Source organism: Eucalyptus grandis, chromosome 9 (assembly GCF_016545825.1).
Source record: "Eucalyptus grandis isolate ANBG69807.140 chromosome 9, ASM1654582v1, whole genome shotgun sequence".
Taxonomy (NCBI): domain Eukaryota; kingdom Viridiplantae; phylum Streptophyta; class Magnoliopsida; order Myrtales; family Myrtaceae; genus Eucalyptus; species Eucalyptus grandis.
Window position 1 is genome coordinate 27,690,390 of NC_052620.1, and position 18,488 is coordinate 27,708,877.

The 18,488-nt window shown below is 44.2% G+C and overlaps 4 protein-coding genes across 6 annotated transcripts; 2 read left to right on the top strand and 2 right to left on the bottom strand.

Annotated features, from left to right (window-relative positions):
* Positions 1-15: 15 nt before the first annotated feature.
* On the top strand, positions 16-1,556 carry LOC104419045 (homoserine kinase). Its single transcript, XM_010030551.3, has one exon. The coding sequence runs from the start codon at positions 170-172 to the stop codon at positions 1,283-1,285; it is 1,116 nt and encodes a 371-aa protein (XP_010028853.1). The 5' UTR covers positions 16-169; the 3' UTR covers positions 1,286-1,556.
* Positions 1,557-1,939: 383 nt separating this feature from the next.
* LOC104419047 (monosaccharide-sensing protein 2) lies at positions 1,940-6,195 on the bottom strand. Its single transcript, XM_010030559.3, has 5 exons — positions 5,783-6,195; positions 5,048-5,614; positions 3,546-4,459; positions 3,019-3,206; positions 1,940-2,685 (listed from the first exon to the last, which is right to left on the bottom strand). Exons 1-5 carry the CDS (start codon positions 5,859-5,861, stop codon positions 2,241-2,243), a joined length of 2,193 nt encoding a protein of 730 aa, XP_010028861.3. The 5' UTR covers positions 5,862-6,195; the 3' UTR covers positions 1,940-2,240.
* A 2,457-nt stretch (positions 6,196-8,652) lies between these two features.
* LOC104419049 (calcium-dependent protein kinase 26) lies at positions 8,653-14,067 on the top strand. 3 transcript variants are annotated; one of them, XM_010030560.3, is made up of 9 exons: positions 8,653-9,020; positions 9,303-10,159; positions 10,600-10,743; positions 10,853-11,005; positions 11,480-11,595; positions 11,888-12,055; positions 12,606-12,830; positions 13,410-13,562; positions 13,727-13,841. In XM_010030560.3, the coding sequence occupies exons 2-8, from the start codon at positions 9,382-9,384 to the stop codon at positions 13,545-13,547; spliced, it is 1,722 nt and encodes a 573-aa protein (XP_010028862.1). In that variant the 5' UTR covers positions 8,653-9,020; positions 9,303-9,381; the 3' UTR covers positions 13,548-13,562; positions 13,727-13,841. The 3 variants fall into 3 exon arrangements, with proteins under 3 accessions (XP_010028862.1, XP_010028863.1, XP_039157738.1); XM_010030561.3 differs by having other exon boundaries at positions 9,309-10,159; XM_039301804.1 differs by lacking the exon at positions 8,653-9,020 and having other exon boundaries at positions 9,382-10,159; positions 13,727-14,067.
* A 2,735-nt stretch (positions 14,068-16,802) lies between these two features.
* Positions 16,803-18,066, bottom strand: LOC104419050. Its single transcript, XM_010030562.3, has one exon. It carries the CDS (start codon positions 17,751-17,753, stop codon positions 17,247-17,249), a length of 507 nt encoding a protein of 168 aa, XP_010028864.1. The 5' UTR covers positions 17,754-18,066; the 3' UTR covers positions 16,803-17,246.
* Positions 18,067-18,488: the final 422 nt, after the last annotated feature.

The window sequence follows — 18,488 nt, forward strand, 5'->3', positions numbered from 1 at the left end:
TGACGTCATCCATGCTTATAAGGTTTTCGTAGACAAAGAAGTACAGAGAGACACAGCCAGACGCTTTTATATTGATTTTCTGCGCTTCTGCAAATCCCCCACCAACTCCGCCGCCCTTCCTCCGCCGCCGCCGCCGCCCTCCGGCGACGACCCTTTTAGCAGGACGACGATGGCGATCTGCTACCAATCTCCCTTCAAGCCCATCACCACGCTCTCTCTCCCCAGAACCCACCAAACCCGCAAGACCCGACCTTGCGGCGTCGTCGTCGTCATCAGATGCTCCAAGACCCAGCTCCTGTCCACCGAGCCCGAGCCCGTCTTCACCTCCGTCCGGTCCTTTGCGCCGGCCACCGTCGCCAACCTCGGCCCCGGATTCGACTTCCTCGGCTGCGCGGTCGACGGGCTCGGCGACCACGTCTCCGCGCGCGTCGACCCCAGCGTCCACCCGGGCGAGGTCTCCATTTCCGAGATCTCCGGCGACAACGCGAAGAAGCTCAGCAAGAACCCCCTCTGGAACTGCGCCGGGATCGCCGCCATCGAGGTCATGCGGCGGCTCGGGGTCCGCTCCGTCGGCCTCTCGCTGTCCCTCGAAAAGGGCCTGCCTTTGGGGAGCGGGCTCGGGTCCAGCGCGGCGAGCGCCGCAGCGGCCGCCATCGCGGTCAACGAGATCTTCGGCGCGAGGTTGAGCACGGAGGAGCTGGTGCTCGCCGGGCTGAAATCGGAGGAGAAGGTCTCCGGCTACCACGCCGACAACGTGGGGCCGGCGATCATGGGCGGGTTCGTGCTTATCAGGAGCTACCAGCCCTTGGAATTGGTCTCGCTGAAGTTTCCAGCCGAAAAGGAGCTCTTTTTCGTGCTGGCCAGCCCAGATTTCGAAGCCCCGACGAAGAAGATGAGGGCGGCGCTCCCGACGGAAATCGGGATGCCGCATCACGTGTGGAACAGCAGCCAGGCGGGGGCGCTGGTGGCGGCGGTGCTGCAGGGGGACGTGGAGGGGCTCGGGAGGGCGCTGTCGTCGGACAAGATCGTGGAGCCGAGGAGGGCGCCGCTGATCCCGGGGATGGAGGCGGTGAAGAGGGCAGCCATCGAGGGCGGGGCGTTCGGGTGCACCATCAGCGGGGCGGGGCCGACGGCGGTGGCGATCACGGACGATGAGGCGAGGGGCCGGGCCATCGGGGAGCGGATGGTGGAGGCCTTCATGGTGGAAGGGAAGCTGAGGGCGGAGGCTGTGGTGAGGAGGCTGGACAGGGTTGGTGCTAGGCTTGTCAGCAGCATTCCCCGATGATAAGCAAGCTCTTTCTGATTCTTTCTTGCCACTTGGGCTCAGCGATGTTAGCAGTGCTCAGTTTGGTTTTTTGAGGGATTGTGGGTTGAAGTTTCTGGTTGTCAATGACAGTTTGATTCTGAGTGAGATGAATGTTCAGAATGCAGATTGGTCATCTTTCAGTTGTCTCTTGTTGGCATCTTTGGAGATGCTTTTAATGTTAGTGCCTGTGCCTGTCATAAAATGCCTCCCGTCTTGGGGATGGAAAGAAAATGAGAGAGAGAGCTACATATATAATTGGTCATAAAATCCAAGTCATCTTCTTATGTAGCAATCTGGCTACATTGAACAAACCTTTCCTGCTAGTTAAAAGCCGAGGATCCAGATTAATTGGTTCAGAGATAAGACTGGGACTTGTAGTTGTTGCAGTACTAGTACCGTGGACAAAAAGGGTATAAAAATGGCTCTTACACTCATCAATGTACATATCCACTCTACAAGTAACTTTCTCGACATTGCTCAGCAGGCACCACCGATGCCTAGTGCTGCTGAATTGCTGATGATGATTAATCTAGACTCGCGGACTTGGCAATTCATTCTTGTTTCTGCTATTCCGGTGGTCTGATCAGGGAACAAGTCAATTCAATTCATGCTTGTACGCTATCCACAAGTTCGTAAATCAAATCGTGTTTCCTTTACTCATCATATCTGACACTATCCACAAGTTCGTAAATCAAATCGTGTTTCCTTTACTTAACATATCTGACACGGCATGATGTCCATCAGTACACAAATGCTGAGAACCACGAAACCCAGCTAAATCAAGCCAAAACCAATGCTAAGCCGGGGTTCAAGAACAACCCCTAATTACAACCCCGGACAAATAGCAGTTGTAGCAAAATAGTGTGAGCAACAAAACAGCAAGAAGTAAAACATCTGGACAAAACTGCCTGCAACCCCAGTTACAGTGACTGGATTACTCGTCCTTAACAGCAAAAGTCTGCTTCATGCCGAGACAGAAGAACTCTGTGATCACTTCAAGGGGCATGCCCTTGGTTTCGGGGACTTTCAAGAATACAAAGGCCCATGATAGGAGACAGACCACTGTGAACATGCCGAAAATGCTTGCCAGGCCCGCCGATCTGAGCATTAACGGCAATGAGTAGGTGACAATAACATTGCCCATCCAAAACGCAAGGCCACATATGGCGACACAGACACCGCGGACCCTGGTGGGGAAGATTTCTGCGCAGAGCACATTAGGGGCTGGACCGAATCCCATAACAAAGAAACAGATGTAAAGGACGACACCGATGGTGCAGATCACTGCATGAATAGCAGAGCCTGCATCTACCACATTGCTCAGCACCATGATGATGAGTGATACTATCAGCATGGGGATCGTACCCAGGAGCAAGCTCCTGCCATTGAGGAAGAACCAAAATAATTAGCAGCAATTGAAGGGGGATACATATTGAAAACACGCAGCAATTTGCACAGTAAAATCACTACAAAAGGAAGCCTCGCAGAAAATGAAAATCTCACCCAGCAAAAAACATGAGAAGAGACGAGAAGCATATTTTTAAGCAACAATACAGAACCTTATTCTATAAACTTATTTGAAGCAAATATAAAAAAATCCCTGCAACTTTTGCAGTATAAAACACCATCTGCCAACAGCAATACCCACGATATTGAAATAATGTTTCGAAGAACTTCAATATGGCAAAACTTTTTAAGTTTGATAAATGTACCTTCTGCCAGATACATCCATGAGCCTCATAGCAACAGCAATGGAGGGTAGCATCAGCAAGGTCGTGATGGCACTAAGAAGTAGAGATACTGACTCTGAGCTGATGTGCAATTCTGAAAGAAGAACTCCGACACCAGCCTGCTTAAGAATTTGGGGAGTGTAGTATAGAACACCATTTATTCCAGAGAACTGCATTGAGAATCACATCAGCTAAACTCCGAGCTTGTTAGTGTGCGTGCGCATGCATGCATGTCAGTGTGTGTGTGTGCTTACTTCAGGGAGTGAGAAAGAAAACTCAACCCAACAACCTCTGTTATTCAGCATCCAATGCTGCCAGAGGCAGAGTTACACAGGAATGAATCAAATCCTGATTCTTATAGTGAAATCTGGGCCTAAAATCCTGAGAACTTATCAACAGCTTGAACATATCCACATGGTAGCCAACCACCCCATCACACCTTCAATAACCTAGATTGTAACAACTCACAACTCAAGCTCAAAATCAAAAGCAACCCAAATTTTGATTACCTGCTGAAGTATTTGAATTCCAGTGCCAACGAACAAAGCATGCTTAACTCCTGGCTCAAATAGATCCCTCCACCACAGTCCCTTTATTGCAATCTCTGATGGATGAAGCATTGCTGGACCCAATGGATGGAGTGGCAGCAACTCTTCAGTGAAGAGAGCTGGTTGGCCGACCAGCCCAAGTGCCTGGACTAGGCCCCCATCTGCAGGCTGGTCCATGCCAGGAAGAGAAACAATAGACTCACGTGAGCCCACAACACCCCATTCACGCAAATAAATCCTCTGAAATCCCTCCTTCTTTCTACTTTCGTCCTCTCTCTTGGGCCATTTCCATGCTAGCTGCCACTCGGGGCCAATGACCGGTCGTCCACTCCCTTGCGTCAAACCACCCTGTCCGATGCTAATAGTGGTGCCCTGAGCTGGTGGGACCCATTCCTTCTCCGTACTAGTTGCCTGACGCGAAATCAACGGGCTCTGTAAATTATCATTGGAATCACCACTTGCAGCATCCGATGGGTACTCATCACCCTCCATGCCAATAACCACCTCCTCATCCTCTCCATTCACCTGCTGCTGCCCTCCCACATTGAACAGGCTTCCTAAGTGCGGAAATAGTGTGCTTCGCATGCTTCCCATCTCCATTAGTTTCGCATGGACTCTACCAAAGAGGTTAACAACGGGATCCACAAAACGCACGGTTTGGCTTCCCCACAAAGATGCAAGGGCGAGGGTGTTCTGACCAGTGACTGGTCTGGCAACCCATGAGATACCTTTCTCTGGTTTACATATCATGATTTGATCTTCCTCACTAGACAAATCTGGGTCATCATTAAGATCATTGGCAGGCCTAATTAAGTATTCCTCAATAGAGACATCACATCCGACCCCTATTCCTTCCATCAACAGAGCCATCTCACCTGTTAACAGGAAGATGCAGAGCATAACACAACGTCCAACATGTGTACAGCAATGGCGTTGGTTCAAGCAAATTAGGAAAAAGATGACCATTCCTACAGCAGCTGATACAAGAAATTCGATACAAGCTGGTGCTTAGAGGAATCTGGTGGGTTTTCCAGAGAGGGCTACATAATTTCTAAATACTTAATGTTTGTAACAGCAAACTGTGCTATCATACTCTCAATTTCATTGATCATCTGTCTGCATGTCTCTGAACCTCAATGCTAACTTATGAAAGAAAGGATATATCTGTGATAGCAAAGTATAATTTCTCATCTATCTAGAAACGACATAAACATGTATTTTCATGTTGCCATTGAAAGTACCCAATTACCATCTGTCACCAGAACGTGGTATCTGTCGATTTTTTGTGGATCAGAATATTCCTCGTTAGGTATATTTAGACAGATGTGCACACTTGCACACATCCTACATCCACATTGCTTCCTTGTCATAAGCTTATACTGAAAACAGCATAAAGCCCTACACACCCTAGACCAATTTGTGTCGAGAAAATAGTGATTACCACAAGGAAAGAAAATACTAACCAGAAACATCTTCTGTACCACGTATCATCTGTAAAACTTTCTTGGCCTCAAGCACTCGCCCTTTGCTCACAAGCCACCGTGGAGACTCGGGCAATAAAAGTATCGCCAACACAACATAAACAAGGGATGGAATAGAAAGAACTCCAAGCATCAATCTCCAACTCGGTGAATGCATCAATGACAAACCAAAGACCAAGCTATACGACACAAACATCCCGCAGGAGCCCGAGAACTGGGGGAGGGTATTCAGCAGACCCCTTATCTCGGGTGGGGCCAGCTCCGAAACGTAGAGTGGAACCAGAGTGACAGTCAAACCTACTCCAAACCCTCCTACAAATCTTGCCAAGAGCAGCGCGTAAAGATTGGGAGACCAGAACATCAGGAGACCGCTAATCAAATAAAAGTGGGACGACATTATCAGCATAGGCCGGCGGCCTATGCAGTCAGCCATGGCTCCAGAACATGTTGTGACTAAAATGGCTCCGAGAAGCGATATGGCCACAATTAGCCCTTCCACGGCGGGTTCACTCTCCAGATGGAACTCCCTCTTTATGTACAATATGGCCCCTGATGCAGAATTACAAACAAATCACATATGGACATGATCAACCACCAGGAGCCACCAATCTCAATCCAAACCCCCAGTGTATTGACTGTTACTAAAACACAGGCGGAATATTTTTTCTCTCTTTCTAGAAATTTCAAAGCCCGACCCTTTCAAGTACGAATATTTACCAGCGATGGTGGCGTTGTCCCATCCTTGAAGCAAGTTCCCAAAAGCAGCAACCACAGCTATAAGCACAGCTCTGCTCATCCCAAAGGCAGCAACCACAGCCCCAGGGACACAGTCAAAACCCAAAGAGAGACTGCAAAAGTTGCTGATCGGAACAGGCAAAGCTACTTCCTTTCCATCGAGTCCTGCAAATTCAGCTGCTAGCAACGAACACCCACTTGTCCATTCTCGTTCCTCCGGTTAAAAAGCACGTCCCAACTTTCGGAATGGCCGTGTCCAGATGATCCAGAGTGTTCTGGAAGAAAAAAGCAAAAAGGAGGACAGTCTTACAGAGAAGAAGAAGAAGGCCTTGGCCTTAGGGAGGGAGACACCTGCTTTCATGGCCTTCTCAGAGGCTTACACGTCAGCCTTCTGCTTTACGTCACCTGCTGTTGTCTTCCCACCCCCGCTCTCTCTCTCTCTCTCTCTCGCTGTCTCAATACCAGCGGCAGTAAACCAGCGGAGTCTGTGGTAAAGTTTGCAACTTTCGTGTAAACTCGCATCGAGAGCCGTACTTTCGAGACAAGAGAAGGCGTGGTCTTTCCGCACCCGATGCGTCTCGATGCAGTAAAGGGCCACGTACGAGGATGAAGACGACATTGCTGCCAAAGGATCCGACGGAATTAAACGTTTATATAGAGCGCGTTTGGTAACATTTGGTAAACTTGTTAGGAATAAAAAATAAATAAATACGTTTGGTAAATTTATATTCTTTTTTTTTTTTTTTTTTATTTTTAAATATTTTTATTTTATTTTTCATTTTTCCTTTCTTTTTATTTTTTCTTCTTTCGGCCGCAACCTCGCCTATCTTGGGCGACGCTCGCGAGATCGCCGACTCTCGATGGTGTCGCCGGCCCTGGTGTCGCCGGCCATGGCCGAGGCCGACCAAGCCAAAGAAGAAAAGAGGAGAGAGAAGAAAAGAAGAAAAAAGTGTTTTTGGAGCAAGAAACAATTTTTTTTTGTTTCTCATTTATGTTTTTCTTGTGTTCCGGGAACAAAAATTTGATTTTGAACAAAAATGCAAACAAACGCGTTTATGTTCTTTTTTTTTCCCGAAATAAAAAAAAAAATTTTTGTTCATAAACAAAAAAAAAAAAAAAAAGAACGAAAACATGCAGGCCCATACTGTATGGTATTGGTTTCGGGTCATGACCGAACGCACTTTCAAGCCCGTGGTGGACTGTGGACTTTTCATCATTTTTGTTTGTGGGGAAAATCTCTATAGTCCGTTCAAACACACCAGTAATATTTAATGCTTGATATCTACTGAGAAAAGAGTTAATACCATTGATACCATCAAAAACTCAAAATTAGTATATTTATAATAAATTTACCTCAAATTAGTATTTTAACTATAAAAATTTCAAACTAATATATCTGTAATTTATCCTCCGTTAGTTCCGTTAAATTTAACAATTAAATTACTGAATTTAACGACAATTAACGTTTACTAATGTAGGGTTCTATCCTCCATTTATCGCATATATACTATTTTATGATTGTTTCTTATATTAATTCAATTTAACATAAACTAACGAAGGATAAATTTATCATAATAGGATTTTTGATAATAAAAAAATTAGTCTTATAAAAATTTATCATAAATATATCAGTTTGAAATTTTTGTCAGTCAAAAAAATTAATTTAAGATAAACTTATCACAGGTATACTAATCTAAGGTTTTCCGTGATATTAAGATTGGGGAAAAAGCGAGATAGAAAAATAAGTTTTGGCATTTTGACTCATCACAAATTAGTGGCTTGATCAAATATTATTATAGCAATGTGTGGCATTTGCGAGCTATACTTTTTCACGTCAGACTGAAAAATCACGGCACAGATACGTTTTGCGACGTATAGCAAATGACTAAGTTGTATTGCTTATCATATATTGGGGGGAATAAGCATTTGAAGAGATGGCATTGGTGGCATCACTCTTACTATTGATGGACTAAAAAAACTGTCTAGATATACACACGCACACACGATTGACGTGCTTTTAATTTATTATTGTCCTTCTTTGACATGCTTTGACATACTTTGACATACGATTGACGAAGATCCGACGTCATAGTGGATAGGCATCAGGCATTACTTGAAAGACCTGCTATTTCGAGAAAGTACAAAACCCCCCCATTTCGTGCAATTTTGATCGACAGGAGCTCCTCCGTTTGGTATTTTCACTCCAACCGGGAGCACGAATTGGTGGGAACCGTGACGCACGACGCGCTTACTCCTCCAGCGACGCAGCAAAGGAACTTTTTGACTCTTTCAAATTTTTCTAGATTGCTCGTGCTCCAAAAAGGGTTCTTTCCTTTTGGAAAAGTCTCTAAGCCATCTTCACACTGCCCGGTCGCCGACCTCACTGGTTCGTGTACCATGGACGGGCGGGCGAGCGAGCTCGAGCTGACGAAATTAGGCACGGGCTCGATCCGAAGGCCTTGCGAGAATAGTCAGAGCAAAATGGGAAAGCCCCAACTTTGACCACCATCCTCGAGATGCAGCAGCCACAGCCGCGCGGGTTTCGTTGAAACCGTCGTTGACCCGAACGAGCGACGACCTCTGGCGATGCCCAACGATAGACCCAACGTTATCCGGATTCTCTTACCGAGAGAAACGAAAGAGACATCCGACCTTCAACAGGAGCCGATGACTGGACAAAAACAGGGGCGGCTGGAAAAAAAATAAATTAATTAAAGCTTTTCTTTCATCACCAAAAGGAACCCTTTTGACTTTCACTGTTTTGCATGGTATAATCAACAAGATAAACGGTCTTCATTATTCGGGGGCAGCAGCAAAAATCTTCAAAGAAGAACTAATAATAATCTTGAAATTAGAGAGAGAGAGAGAGGGAGGAAACAACTGTGAAGCCGCGTGAGCCCGATTGTGGGAGAGAAAGAGAGAGAAAGGGAGAGAGTGAGCTGGTCAGCACTCCCCTCCTCCGACGTTTCTCAGCAACACCCTTCTCCCTCTTCTGCTCTCGCCTTCCCCCAAAGAGAAAAAAAAAAGAAAAGGGGAAAAGGAAAAGAAAGATTATTAAATTGTCAGACCATTCAAGCCCTTATATTGAAACATGGGTATTGATGTCCTGGCCTCGTTCAAGATTGGTCGTCTTCTTCTTCTTCAGCTTCGTCGAACGTGAGCACCCAGCAGCCAAGGACGCTTCAAGATTCATCCAACCCTTCATCTCTTTTTTCTTCAGGTATCAGATCTCTCTCTCTCTCTTCTCTCTTTCTCTCTCTACATGTTTGCTTTCAAGATTTGCTTTACCACAGACTGTTGATTTATGGGATATATGTTCTTGATTGAAAAAGTTATCTTTTTTCGTACGTTCGAAATAGGAAAATCGAGCTGGAAGTCTGATATAATATGGAGTTACTGTCACGTCAGATTTTTCAGTTTTTTTGGATCCCTTAGTTTATCTTTAAAGTGTCTGATCTGGGCATTGCACTTGCCTTTTGCCATCCCGCCTTTCCCACCCTAGTTGCAGGGCAATTGAAATTACATTGCTGGATGAGGAAAAGGCTGTGAAGTGAATCTGGGGATTGCTAATTGCGTCTTTTATGGGCAACACATGCCGCGGATCTTTCGGAGGAAAAAATTATCAGGGCTTCGATCAGCCCCAAGACCAGTCCAAATCCAAGAAGAGCTCGCGATCTGATCATTCTAGTTCCGACTACTCACCCTCGACATTAAACTCCCAGCAGCTCGTAGCTCAAGAATTCGCCGCCGAGACGCCCAAGAAGGGTAACGATAATAGCAATAATAATTTGCAACTTAATAGTGCAGCCAAAAAGGACACATTCATGAGGAGAGGCATTGATAACCAGTCTTATTTTGTTTTGGGTCATAAGACCGAAAACATCCGTGATCTTTATGTGTTGGGTCGCAAACTAGGGCAAGGGCAGTTTGGGACTACTTATTTGTGCACTGATATTGCCACCGGGAGTGAGTACGCATGTAAGTCAATCTCGAAGAGGAAGTTGATCTCTAAGGAGGATGTGGAGGATGTTCGGAGGGAGATTCAGATAATGCATCATTTGGCCGGACACAAGAATATTGTCACAATTAAGGGTGCTTATGAGGACTCATTGTATGTTCACATTGTCATGGAGCTTTGCTCTGGAGGTGAGCTGTTTGATCGGATTATTCAAAGGGGACATTACAGTGAGAGGAAGGCAGCTGAGCTGACTAAAATCATTGTCGGGGTTGTTGAGGCTTGTCATTCACTTGGGGTGATGCATAGAGATCTCAAGCCTGAGAACTTCTTGCTGGTTAACAAGGATGATGATTTTTCTCTTAAAGCCATTGACTTTGGGCTCTCTGTTTTCTTTAAACCAGGTAAGAAGTTCACGTGTTACATTCCATTGGCGTCTAAGCATTTACCAGTGGGTTTTTTCTTTCTTTTTTTTTTTTTTTTTTTTTTTTTTTTTTTTTGAGTACCATCTGCTAAGTTTTGATTTTCCTCTCTATTTTCAGCAGTGCAATCAGTCAAAATAAAAGCTTTAGTTTGTTGCCATCAGAATTATATCCACACCACACTTTTTTTCCCAACAGTTGACGTTCTGGCTATTCTTCATGCATGTGCATAAAATGGCTTTTAGGGCAGAGCCATTGTGAGTTGAAAAGTTCTATATTTCTGCTTTCAGGATAAATTAGTCTATACTTGCTCAGCTGAGTTAAATTTTCTTTTGTCATATTTCTTCCATTTGAGATCTTCCCATGTACAATGTAATTGTCTGGGCATTGTAGTGATTTATAGTTTCTGCTTTGTGATCCAGGTCAGATATTTACTGATGTTGTTGGAAGCCCATATTATGTTGCCCCCGAGGTACTTTTGAAGCATTATGGGCCAGAAGCGGATGTGTGGACAGCAGGAGTCATATTATATATATTGTTGAGTGGTGTGCCACCATTTTGGGCAGGTACTGCTGTCTTGCTTAATTACTCAAGATACACTATTGGATATTGATAAATTGCTATTTATATACATCCTATGGGCTTACACTAATCTCTGTTCCAACTGGATATCAGAAACGCAGCAGGGAATATTTGATGCTGTGTTGAAGGGACACATAGACTTTGATTCAGATCCATGGCCCGTAATATCTGATAGTGCGAAGGACCTGATCCGAAGAATGCTCTGCTCTCAACCTTCTCAACGCATGACTGCTCATGAAGTGCTATGTATGTTAACTCTTTTGCATCTACAATTCTCAAATGGCATTTTATGGCTTAATGAAGCCGCCTGCATTGTTATAAGTTAGAGACTAGTCGATTTAATGAGCAAGTCAACATGGGTGATGACAAGAAGGATATAGAAGTCCTAAGGTTCCACCCTCTGTCATCCCTTGCTTCAACCTAATACAATCCTTGTGGTAGAAGTTATAGGGTATTCTATTGGTGTTTGAAAATGTTGATTGGTAGTATCTTCTTCAGAGAATTTAACCAAAAGAGTGCATCTAGAAGGTTAGAATTTGCATCATCTGAAGGCTTATGATTTCATGAACAATTTGCAACTCTGCCATATGCTTGTATTAGATATTGCATCCTTTGTCCTCTAGTTTGAACAACTGGGGAGACTGAAAATAGAATGTGCCATAGATGATTGTTTTACATTTGGTTCACTGTGCCTAACATTTTCTTGACATTATTTCTCAGGTCATCCATGGATTTGTAAAAGTGGAGTTGCTCCTGACATGGCGCTGGATCCAGCTGTCATGTCCCGTCTCAAACAGTTCTCTGCTATGAATAAATTGAAGAAGATGGCTTTGCGGGTATGATATGCATTTGCAGAAAGATGCATACCATAATGATTTTGATACTTACCATAACTCAAGGCACAGCATACTAGTGCTATTCAGATTCCTTAGGAAGAAAATAGATAAATAACTAAGCAGAATCACAAAATACCTTTCGAATCAAATTACTTCAAAATGCTTCTTGTTGGGGGATTGAGTAAATTTAAGGACATTTATGGATATTCATAGTGGTTCAAGCATGCACTCAGAAACTTCAAAGTAATCTTACTACAGCATTAAGTCTAATTCATGTCTTTGCTGCCATCAGGTAATAGCTGAGAGCCTTTCGGAGGAGGAGATTGCTGGTTTGAGAGAAATGTTCAAGACAATGGACACTGATAATAGCGGTGCAATCACATTCGATGAACTGAAAGCCGGCCTGAGAAGATACGGCTCCACAATGAAAGATACTGAGATCAGAGATCTCATGGATGCAGTGAGTAGTTTGCTTTAAAGCAAATATTTGTTGTCTATGGTTCACACCTGAATACTTTTGAAGTTCATCACTCTTCTTTGAATGATCATATAGCTTACATCACTTTCTCCATCTTTGCTCTTTTGTTTCTCATATTTTTCCTTTTAATTCGTTAAATTCATTCTAGTTGGATTTCGATATACCTCATTGTTGTCCCCAGTTTGCTTTGACAAATTTGAATGAATGGGGACATACTTTAGTCATCAAGCCTAGTTATGCTTATTAAGAATGAATTAATTATGATTCGATAAAGATTTGTACTTCTATGTGAATGTTTTGAGTCTATTCAAACTACTTTTGCCTTCTTCTTTGCAATGGCTGAGATTTAAGTGAATTAATAACTAAATGGGGCAAGTTAGGGGCTGACTGACTGGCTGAGAAGTGGCAAAAGCTTCCGTAAGTCACTTGGTTAATGATGTGAGATCGCCTTTTTACTTGACCTAAAACCACTAGCATTTTTGTCCACCTATGTTATTTTGTCATTTTCTAAGTAGATGAATTTACTGCTTAGGCGGATGTGGACAACAGTGGAACCATTGATTATGGGGAATTTATTGCTGCGACAATTCACCTTAACAAACTAGAACGCGAGGAGCATCTTGTTGCGGCATTCCGATACTTTGACAAGGACGGAAGTGGTTATATTACTATGGATGAGCTTCAGCAAGCATGTGAGGAGCATAATATGACCGACGTTTTCCTTGAAGATATCATCAAAGAAGTTGATCAAGATAATGTAAGTCGACTTAAACCGCTGATGCAGAACATCCTTGCTTTTATTTCTTTGAATTGCAAGCTAGTTTTCAGGAAGTCTACATTAGCATGTCAGGGAACAAAAGAAGACTTGATGGAGACTCTTGAAATCAATGTATGGAACTGTAGATCAGACGTTGTGTATCTTCACTAGTGTTGACTGCAGGATTTTACATATTAACATGATCTCTTTTATCACAATTTGTTGGTAAGCTTGTTCAAAGAAAATTGCAGGGTCGTAGGAAAAGATTTGTCTAGGTTTGTATGCCACATTTAATGGGATGCTGGGATTTAGACAGTGGGGCTAAAGGTTCAAATCAAATTGATCCCTTTGTAGTAGTAGTTTGGGGAAGTCATGAGAATCTCTCCTGTGTATCTAATGACTGGCCACTATCTTATCCTGTCTTTTCCATTTATCTGCCTTGTTACTAGTGATTGTAACATCTCGAATTCTTATTCATGGATGTTGTAGCCTCATGGAATGTTCGCTTATAACTGGTATCTTGCCTTCTGCTGACGTCGCGATGTTGGAATTCCCTGGTCTTTGCATGATGTATGACAGGATGGAAGAATCGATTACGGTGAATTTGTTGCAATGATGCAAAAAGGAAATGCCGGCGTTGGAAGACGAACCATGCGAAACAGTGTGAATATAAGCATGAGGGATGCTGCCCCCGGGGCCCTTCAGGTTCCCAAGTAGGAGACCCCTTCTAAGGTAGCTTCTCGTAGCTGGGAACTTTACTTTTCTGTACAAGATGATCAATGGAAAGACTACAAATTATTCTACACATGCTTGCTTTCTCAATCCAGAACCAGCAATAACTACGTTTACAATCTTCTCAGATTTAGTCTTATAGCTTTGTTCTGGTTCTGGAACAGGTTGAGCGGCCGAAGAAAAGTTGCAGCAGCGGGCGAATTCTAATTCCTTCCTCCACATCTATCTCTCGGGAAGCTTGTGATGCCGGCAAGCGTCCGGTTCCGAGGCTTGAGTCGTACTTTTTTTTTACCTTGTTATTTTGCTGTATAACTGCTAAGAAGTGTATGTTTTTCGTTGGTGCTGTGAACTTTTGCCTGTAGTAGTTGTACAGCTATTGCACTGATTTCCTGCATGTAGAAATAATTGATTTGAGACAGTTTCCTTCTTTATGAGGACCTGTGTAATGAAGTAGGGTAATTACGATATTTGGTTTATCTTATGCTTGCTAGGAATGTCTTCATAATTTCGAAATATTAGTCGAAAATAAAAAGACAAGTGGTGGTTTTTGGATTTGTCTCCTTTATTTTTCCTCGATTCGATGGAGAAATCACGGAGGAAATGTGAACTGACGATTCGTTTGTTGTATGGAAAATTGATTAATGATTTGGAAATTATTTTGGTAAAAAATGATTGTTCAGGATTTAATCACAGGATATATTGTCGTTAATAATAATAATAATCTGTGTAGTAAAATATCTGTTTAAATTAATTATATTACATAGCATTTTCTATTAAGAAGATACTCACCGAATGTCACTTGAACTTTTCATCGGTCGTCGAATTCGCACATTTCGCGATAATGTACAATATGAACTTGCCCCTTTTTTCCTCGATAGTGGAGTTCTCATGTGCACTGGGGTATAACTTAATAAATTATCTATATTAAGATACACATTCCAATTATACATGTATGAAAATAATCATATGCTGCTAATGTGATCAGAGTTATGGAAAACGAAATTCATTTTCATTACGTACGCGTAACGAGTGTCATTTATGTTTTCAGGAACTAGATAAAAATTGATGCGTCGATATTTGTATGTTTCGGATAATTTTTGGATATATCTTGTAATGATAAATACAATTCAAACGAGTGACTTGTAAATTTTTGAAAACGGAAAAAGAAGCTATTTTAAAGTAAATATTGCAGCACGCACAGGGAATTATCTACATCATAACTCTCAAGATTTTTACTCTTTAATATTCTCTTCGATGGTTTGAAAAAACAAGCGAAAATACGTTTATAATATCAAAAAAGAGAAAATACGTATATAAATGATTTTACATGTCGGTATTCGTAAAAGTCAAAAAGGTTTAAGGTACTTTGCGTCGAATAAAATTTTTCAATTATGAAGAATCGCCGAAATTTCAAGAAGTCTTAAGCTTTTATATATTTTCTGTTTTTTATTATCTTGTATTTTTCGAAGGACCGTGAAATGGCCATAACGACCTTCGAGAAGTCTTAGGGCGCGTTTGGCAATGATTCTGTTCTCGGGAGCTGATTCTGACTAGAAATTATTGTTTTTTATTCTGTTCCCCTTCAATTTGTGAATTTTTATTCATTTTTAGGAACTGATTCTGAGTAAAAAACGCGTTTAGTAATCTCCAAATTTTTTTATTCGGGAATAGAATTGTGTTTGATACCATGCTAATTGATTTTGTTCCAAATTAAATTCTTTTGATTTTAAAATATTTTTTATTTACTTTTTCCTTCTTTTTTTTCTCTTTTTTTCCTATTCTTCTTTTTCTTCATGTGGCCGGTGTCGCTCATCGGAGCGTGCCGGCCCTCGTCGGCCGAGCCTCACTGGCAGTTGGGCAAGGCTCGCCCAACCTCAATGAGGCCCGCCCGGCCACCGGGCGGGCCGGGCCAAGCCTCGCTAGCGGTGGGCAAGCCTCGGGCGGGTACTGGCGAGCCTCGCCCGGTGAGGCTCGCCCGGCCCGTCGGTGGCCGGGCCCGCCTCGTCGAGGCCGGGCAAGGCCGGCCCTGCCACCGGCGACCGATGGCGAACGGCGGCAATGGTGGCAACAGACGGTGGCGGACGGCAAATCGCGGATGACGGAAGGGAAGAATGAGAGTTTCACTTTTTTTGATTTTTTTTTGATTCTCGGACGAAGAATCATATTTTTTTTTTTTATTCTCAATTCTCTTCCCAATCTGTTCCCGAGAACAAAGGAACAAAAAATTTACCAAACGCGATTCTCGTCCCAAATTGATTCTGATAACAAAAAATTAGAATCTTGCACTGTTTGGCACATTGCCAAACAGGCCGTTAACCTCTCCTTTATTGTTTTCTGTTTTTTTTTTCTATCTTGTATTTTTTCGAGGAATGCGAAATGGCCATAATGACCTTCGGTCCCCGCCGTGCACCGACGCTTTAAATGCGACTTGGAGGCAAACGAGTAGCTCGCTTGCCCCCTACGATCCTGTCGTTTTCTCGATTTATATTTCTCTATTTTCTTTAAATAAAAAATAATAATTCCAGCAAAGCAAATTTGTCCTACGTGGAATTAACTTTCATGTATCTTTTTTCTGTTGCTAAGAACGTATCTTATTTTATCGATTTTACGCCGTTCCGGTTCACTTACTCCCCCACGTGTCCCTATTTTACTCTCCTCGCGAATTTTAGGTGCTACCTTTATAATAATTATCCCTAAGATTTGATCTTGAAGAGAGAAAATTAAGTCGAAAATTAAAAAGAAATGATTTTTTTTCTTTTCCCTCTTTTGACATCACATCAACCAAGCTGGCGATGATTGGCATCTCTCTCTCTCTCTAGTCTTCTAGCGATCGACCTGTCACCGACACGCCAAGGGTAACAGGGGCAGGCTGGTGCGCGCGAAGCAACCTCGTTCGCTCGCGGATGCTGCAGCTGCTGTTGTTGTTGGATCTCGAGGATGCGGTCGGGTCAGTGGTCAACGTGATGAGCTCACCTCCCTCCCTCCATTTCCCCTCGTTACCAGATCGCGACCCGCCACCTCGAATAAGATGGGGACCTCAAACGAGCGCGTGCAACCATGGCCTCACTGTTGATTTTTCGGCATTGGAAGTTTCTAAATGCGTTGCGATGTAATTCACACGAGGCTTGCTCGCAGATCTGGTCTCCGCGATGTGGGTTCGTCTCCAGGCGTTCGTGACCTGACGCGAGGTTTGAGCAGAGGAAGAACAGAGGTTGCTAAATCCAGAGAGACCCGCGACAATGACGACAACAAGAACGGTTCTTTATTCTGCAATACTATGAATCCGACTTCCATAGGGAGAAGCCAACTTTGATTTAATATAACACATTCTCAGTTTGGTCTCTAATTACAGGCCCAAAGGGAACAAAAAGAAGGAAGTAAAAAAAAGAGCAATCTTTTTCATCAACATCACCAACATGAAGAGAGAGAGAGAGAGAGAGGGAAAGAAATGAGAAAACAAGAAAAGAATAAACACATGAAACAATCACTGTGACAGCAAGAAATAGAAGAAGAAGAAGAAGAAGAAGAAAAGAGGGAACTTGGTCCGTTGGGTTCTGGATCTTGGGGTCTTTTATTCCGTCAATTCTGGATCTCTTCTCCTTCTCCTTCTTCTGCTCCTCCTCCTCCTCGCTCTTCTTCGATCTCCCTTACAAGCTCTCTCGGTATGGCATTGCCTCGAATCGATCAATAAGCTTCGACGACCGACGGCGATCTCCTGCCGTGGTCGAAGTTCTGGGCATAGCTCACCGGATCGTACCGACACGTCTGGGGGAGGCCGACGTTGTTGTCCGACCCGACGAGCCGCCGGATCTCGGACCGGACCTTGTAGAACACGTGCCTCCAGCTCCCCCGGTTGTGGGACCCGATGGCCTTGGTCTCCTCCTCGTTCATCTCCAGATCCTGGGCGAAGACGGGCTTGCGGGACATGATCCAGGACCAGCCCCAGTCCCACCACTTCCGGATGGACCCCCCCGCGGAGGCCCCCATGGAGGAGACGGACCTGGTGCGGCGGAGCAGGTCCCACGAGGAGGAGGCCGCGGGCTGGATCTTGAGGGACAGGGAGGAGAGCCGGCGGCGGAGCCCCCGCTGGAGGGTGTCGAGGCCGCCGTCCTGGTGGTGCTCCGCTCTCTGGGACAGCGGCAGGGACGGGGCGGCGGACCCGAGGTTGGGGATGAAGCTCCGCTTCTGCATCGTGGGCTTCTGTCTAGACGGAGGCCCTTCCCCTGCGTACCTTTACTCGCACCAGAAGATGGGAAGACGACGAACGGAGAGAAATGGCTATGGAGGAGAGAGAAAGAAGAGAGAGAGAAATGGCGATGGCAGCTGCATCACAGGCTGGTTTTTATTCGCCTTTGTGCGTGGAAACAAGGCAGGCAGGCAGGCGGTGCGGTGGTGGTGGTGGTGGCCGGGGCACGTGGGGCCCACCGCTCGTATTACGTGGAACGGGAAGAGACTTGTCAAAGGTCCGACGGCCGGTGAAAATCACGGTGTCATTACCGTAATTTTCCAGGCGACATCCGGCCCCTGCTGTTAAAAAAGAAAGATGTGAACGCTGTTAACGTTAAAAATCGAACCGAGCGCTCGCCGCTCGTTGATTAATGTCGGCGGATTTTTTATTTTTAAAGCCCTTAATTGGTGGAGAGAGGGAATTGGAATAATTTGAGAAAATATCTTCGCGTCTCCCGGAAATCATGAGATGGCGCATCATGGGTCGCGTCGTGGCACGATTCTTTGTCCACTGCCAAAAGAAAAAAGAAAATAGCAATGACGAGGCAAAAAGAGATGAAAATGATGATCAAACGGTCAAATCGTTCTTTAATCGGAGCTTAGCGGAATTTACTTTTTGGCTAATGCTTCCTGCGAAGTTACGCCGTGGGAAACGTATTGAATTGTCCGCTTTGCCCCTGCGTTGGCGCAAGTCCGTCG

What these genes read in the sequence shown, in the direction of transcription:
- LOC104419049 (XM_010030560.3), top strand. Translation starts at nt 9,382, where the DNA reads ATGGGCAACACATGCCGCGGATCTTTCGGAGGAAAAAATTATCAGGGC. An exon ending in CTCTGTTTTCTTTAAACCAG is followed by an intron (nt 10,160 to 10,599) that starts GTAAGAAGTTCA and finishes TTTGTGATCCAG; the next exon opens with GTCAGATATTTACTGATGTT. An exon ending in AAGAAGTTGATCAAGATAAT is followed by an intron (nt 12,831 to 13,409) that starts GTAAGTCGACTT and finishes GATGTATGACAG; the next exon opens with GATGGAAGAATCGATTACGG.
- LOC104419047 (XM_010030559.3), bottom strand. Translation starts at nt 5,861, where the DNA reads ATGAGCAGAGCTGTGCTTATAGCTGTGGTTGCTGCTTTTGGGAACTTG. An exon ending in TGGTACAGAAGATGTTTCTG is followed by an intron (nt 4,460 to 5,047) that starts GTTAGTATTTTC and finishes TCCTGTTAACAG; the next exon opens with GTGAGATGGCTCTGTTGATG. An exon ending in GAATTCAAATACTTCAGCAG is followed by an intron (nt 3,207 to 3,545) that starts GTAATCAAAATT and finishes TTCTCAATGCAG; the next exon opens with TTCTCTGGAATAAATGGTGT.
- LOC104419045 (XM_010030551.3), top strand. Translation starts at nt 170, where the DNA reads ATGGCGATCTGCTACCAATCTCCCTTCAAGCCCATCACCACGCTCTCT.
- LOC104419050 (XM_010030562.3), bottom strand. Translation starts at nt 17,753, where the DNA reads ATGCAGAAGCGGAGCTTCATCCCCAACCTCGGGTCCGCCGCCCCGTCC.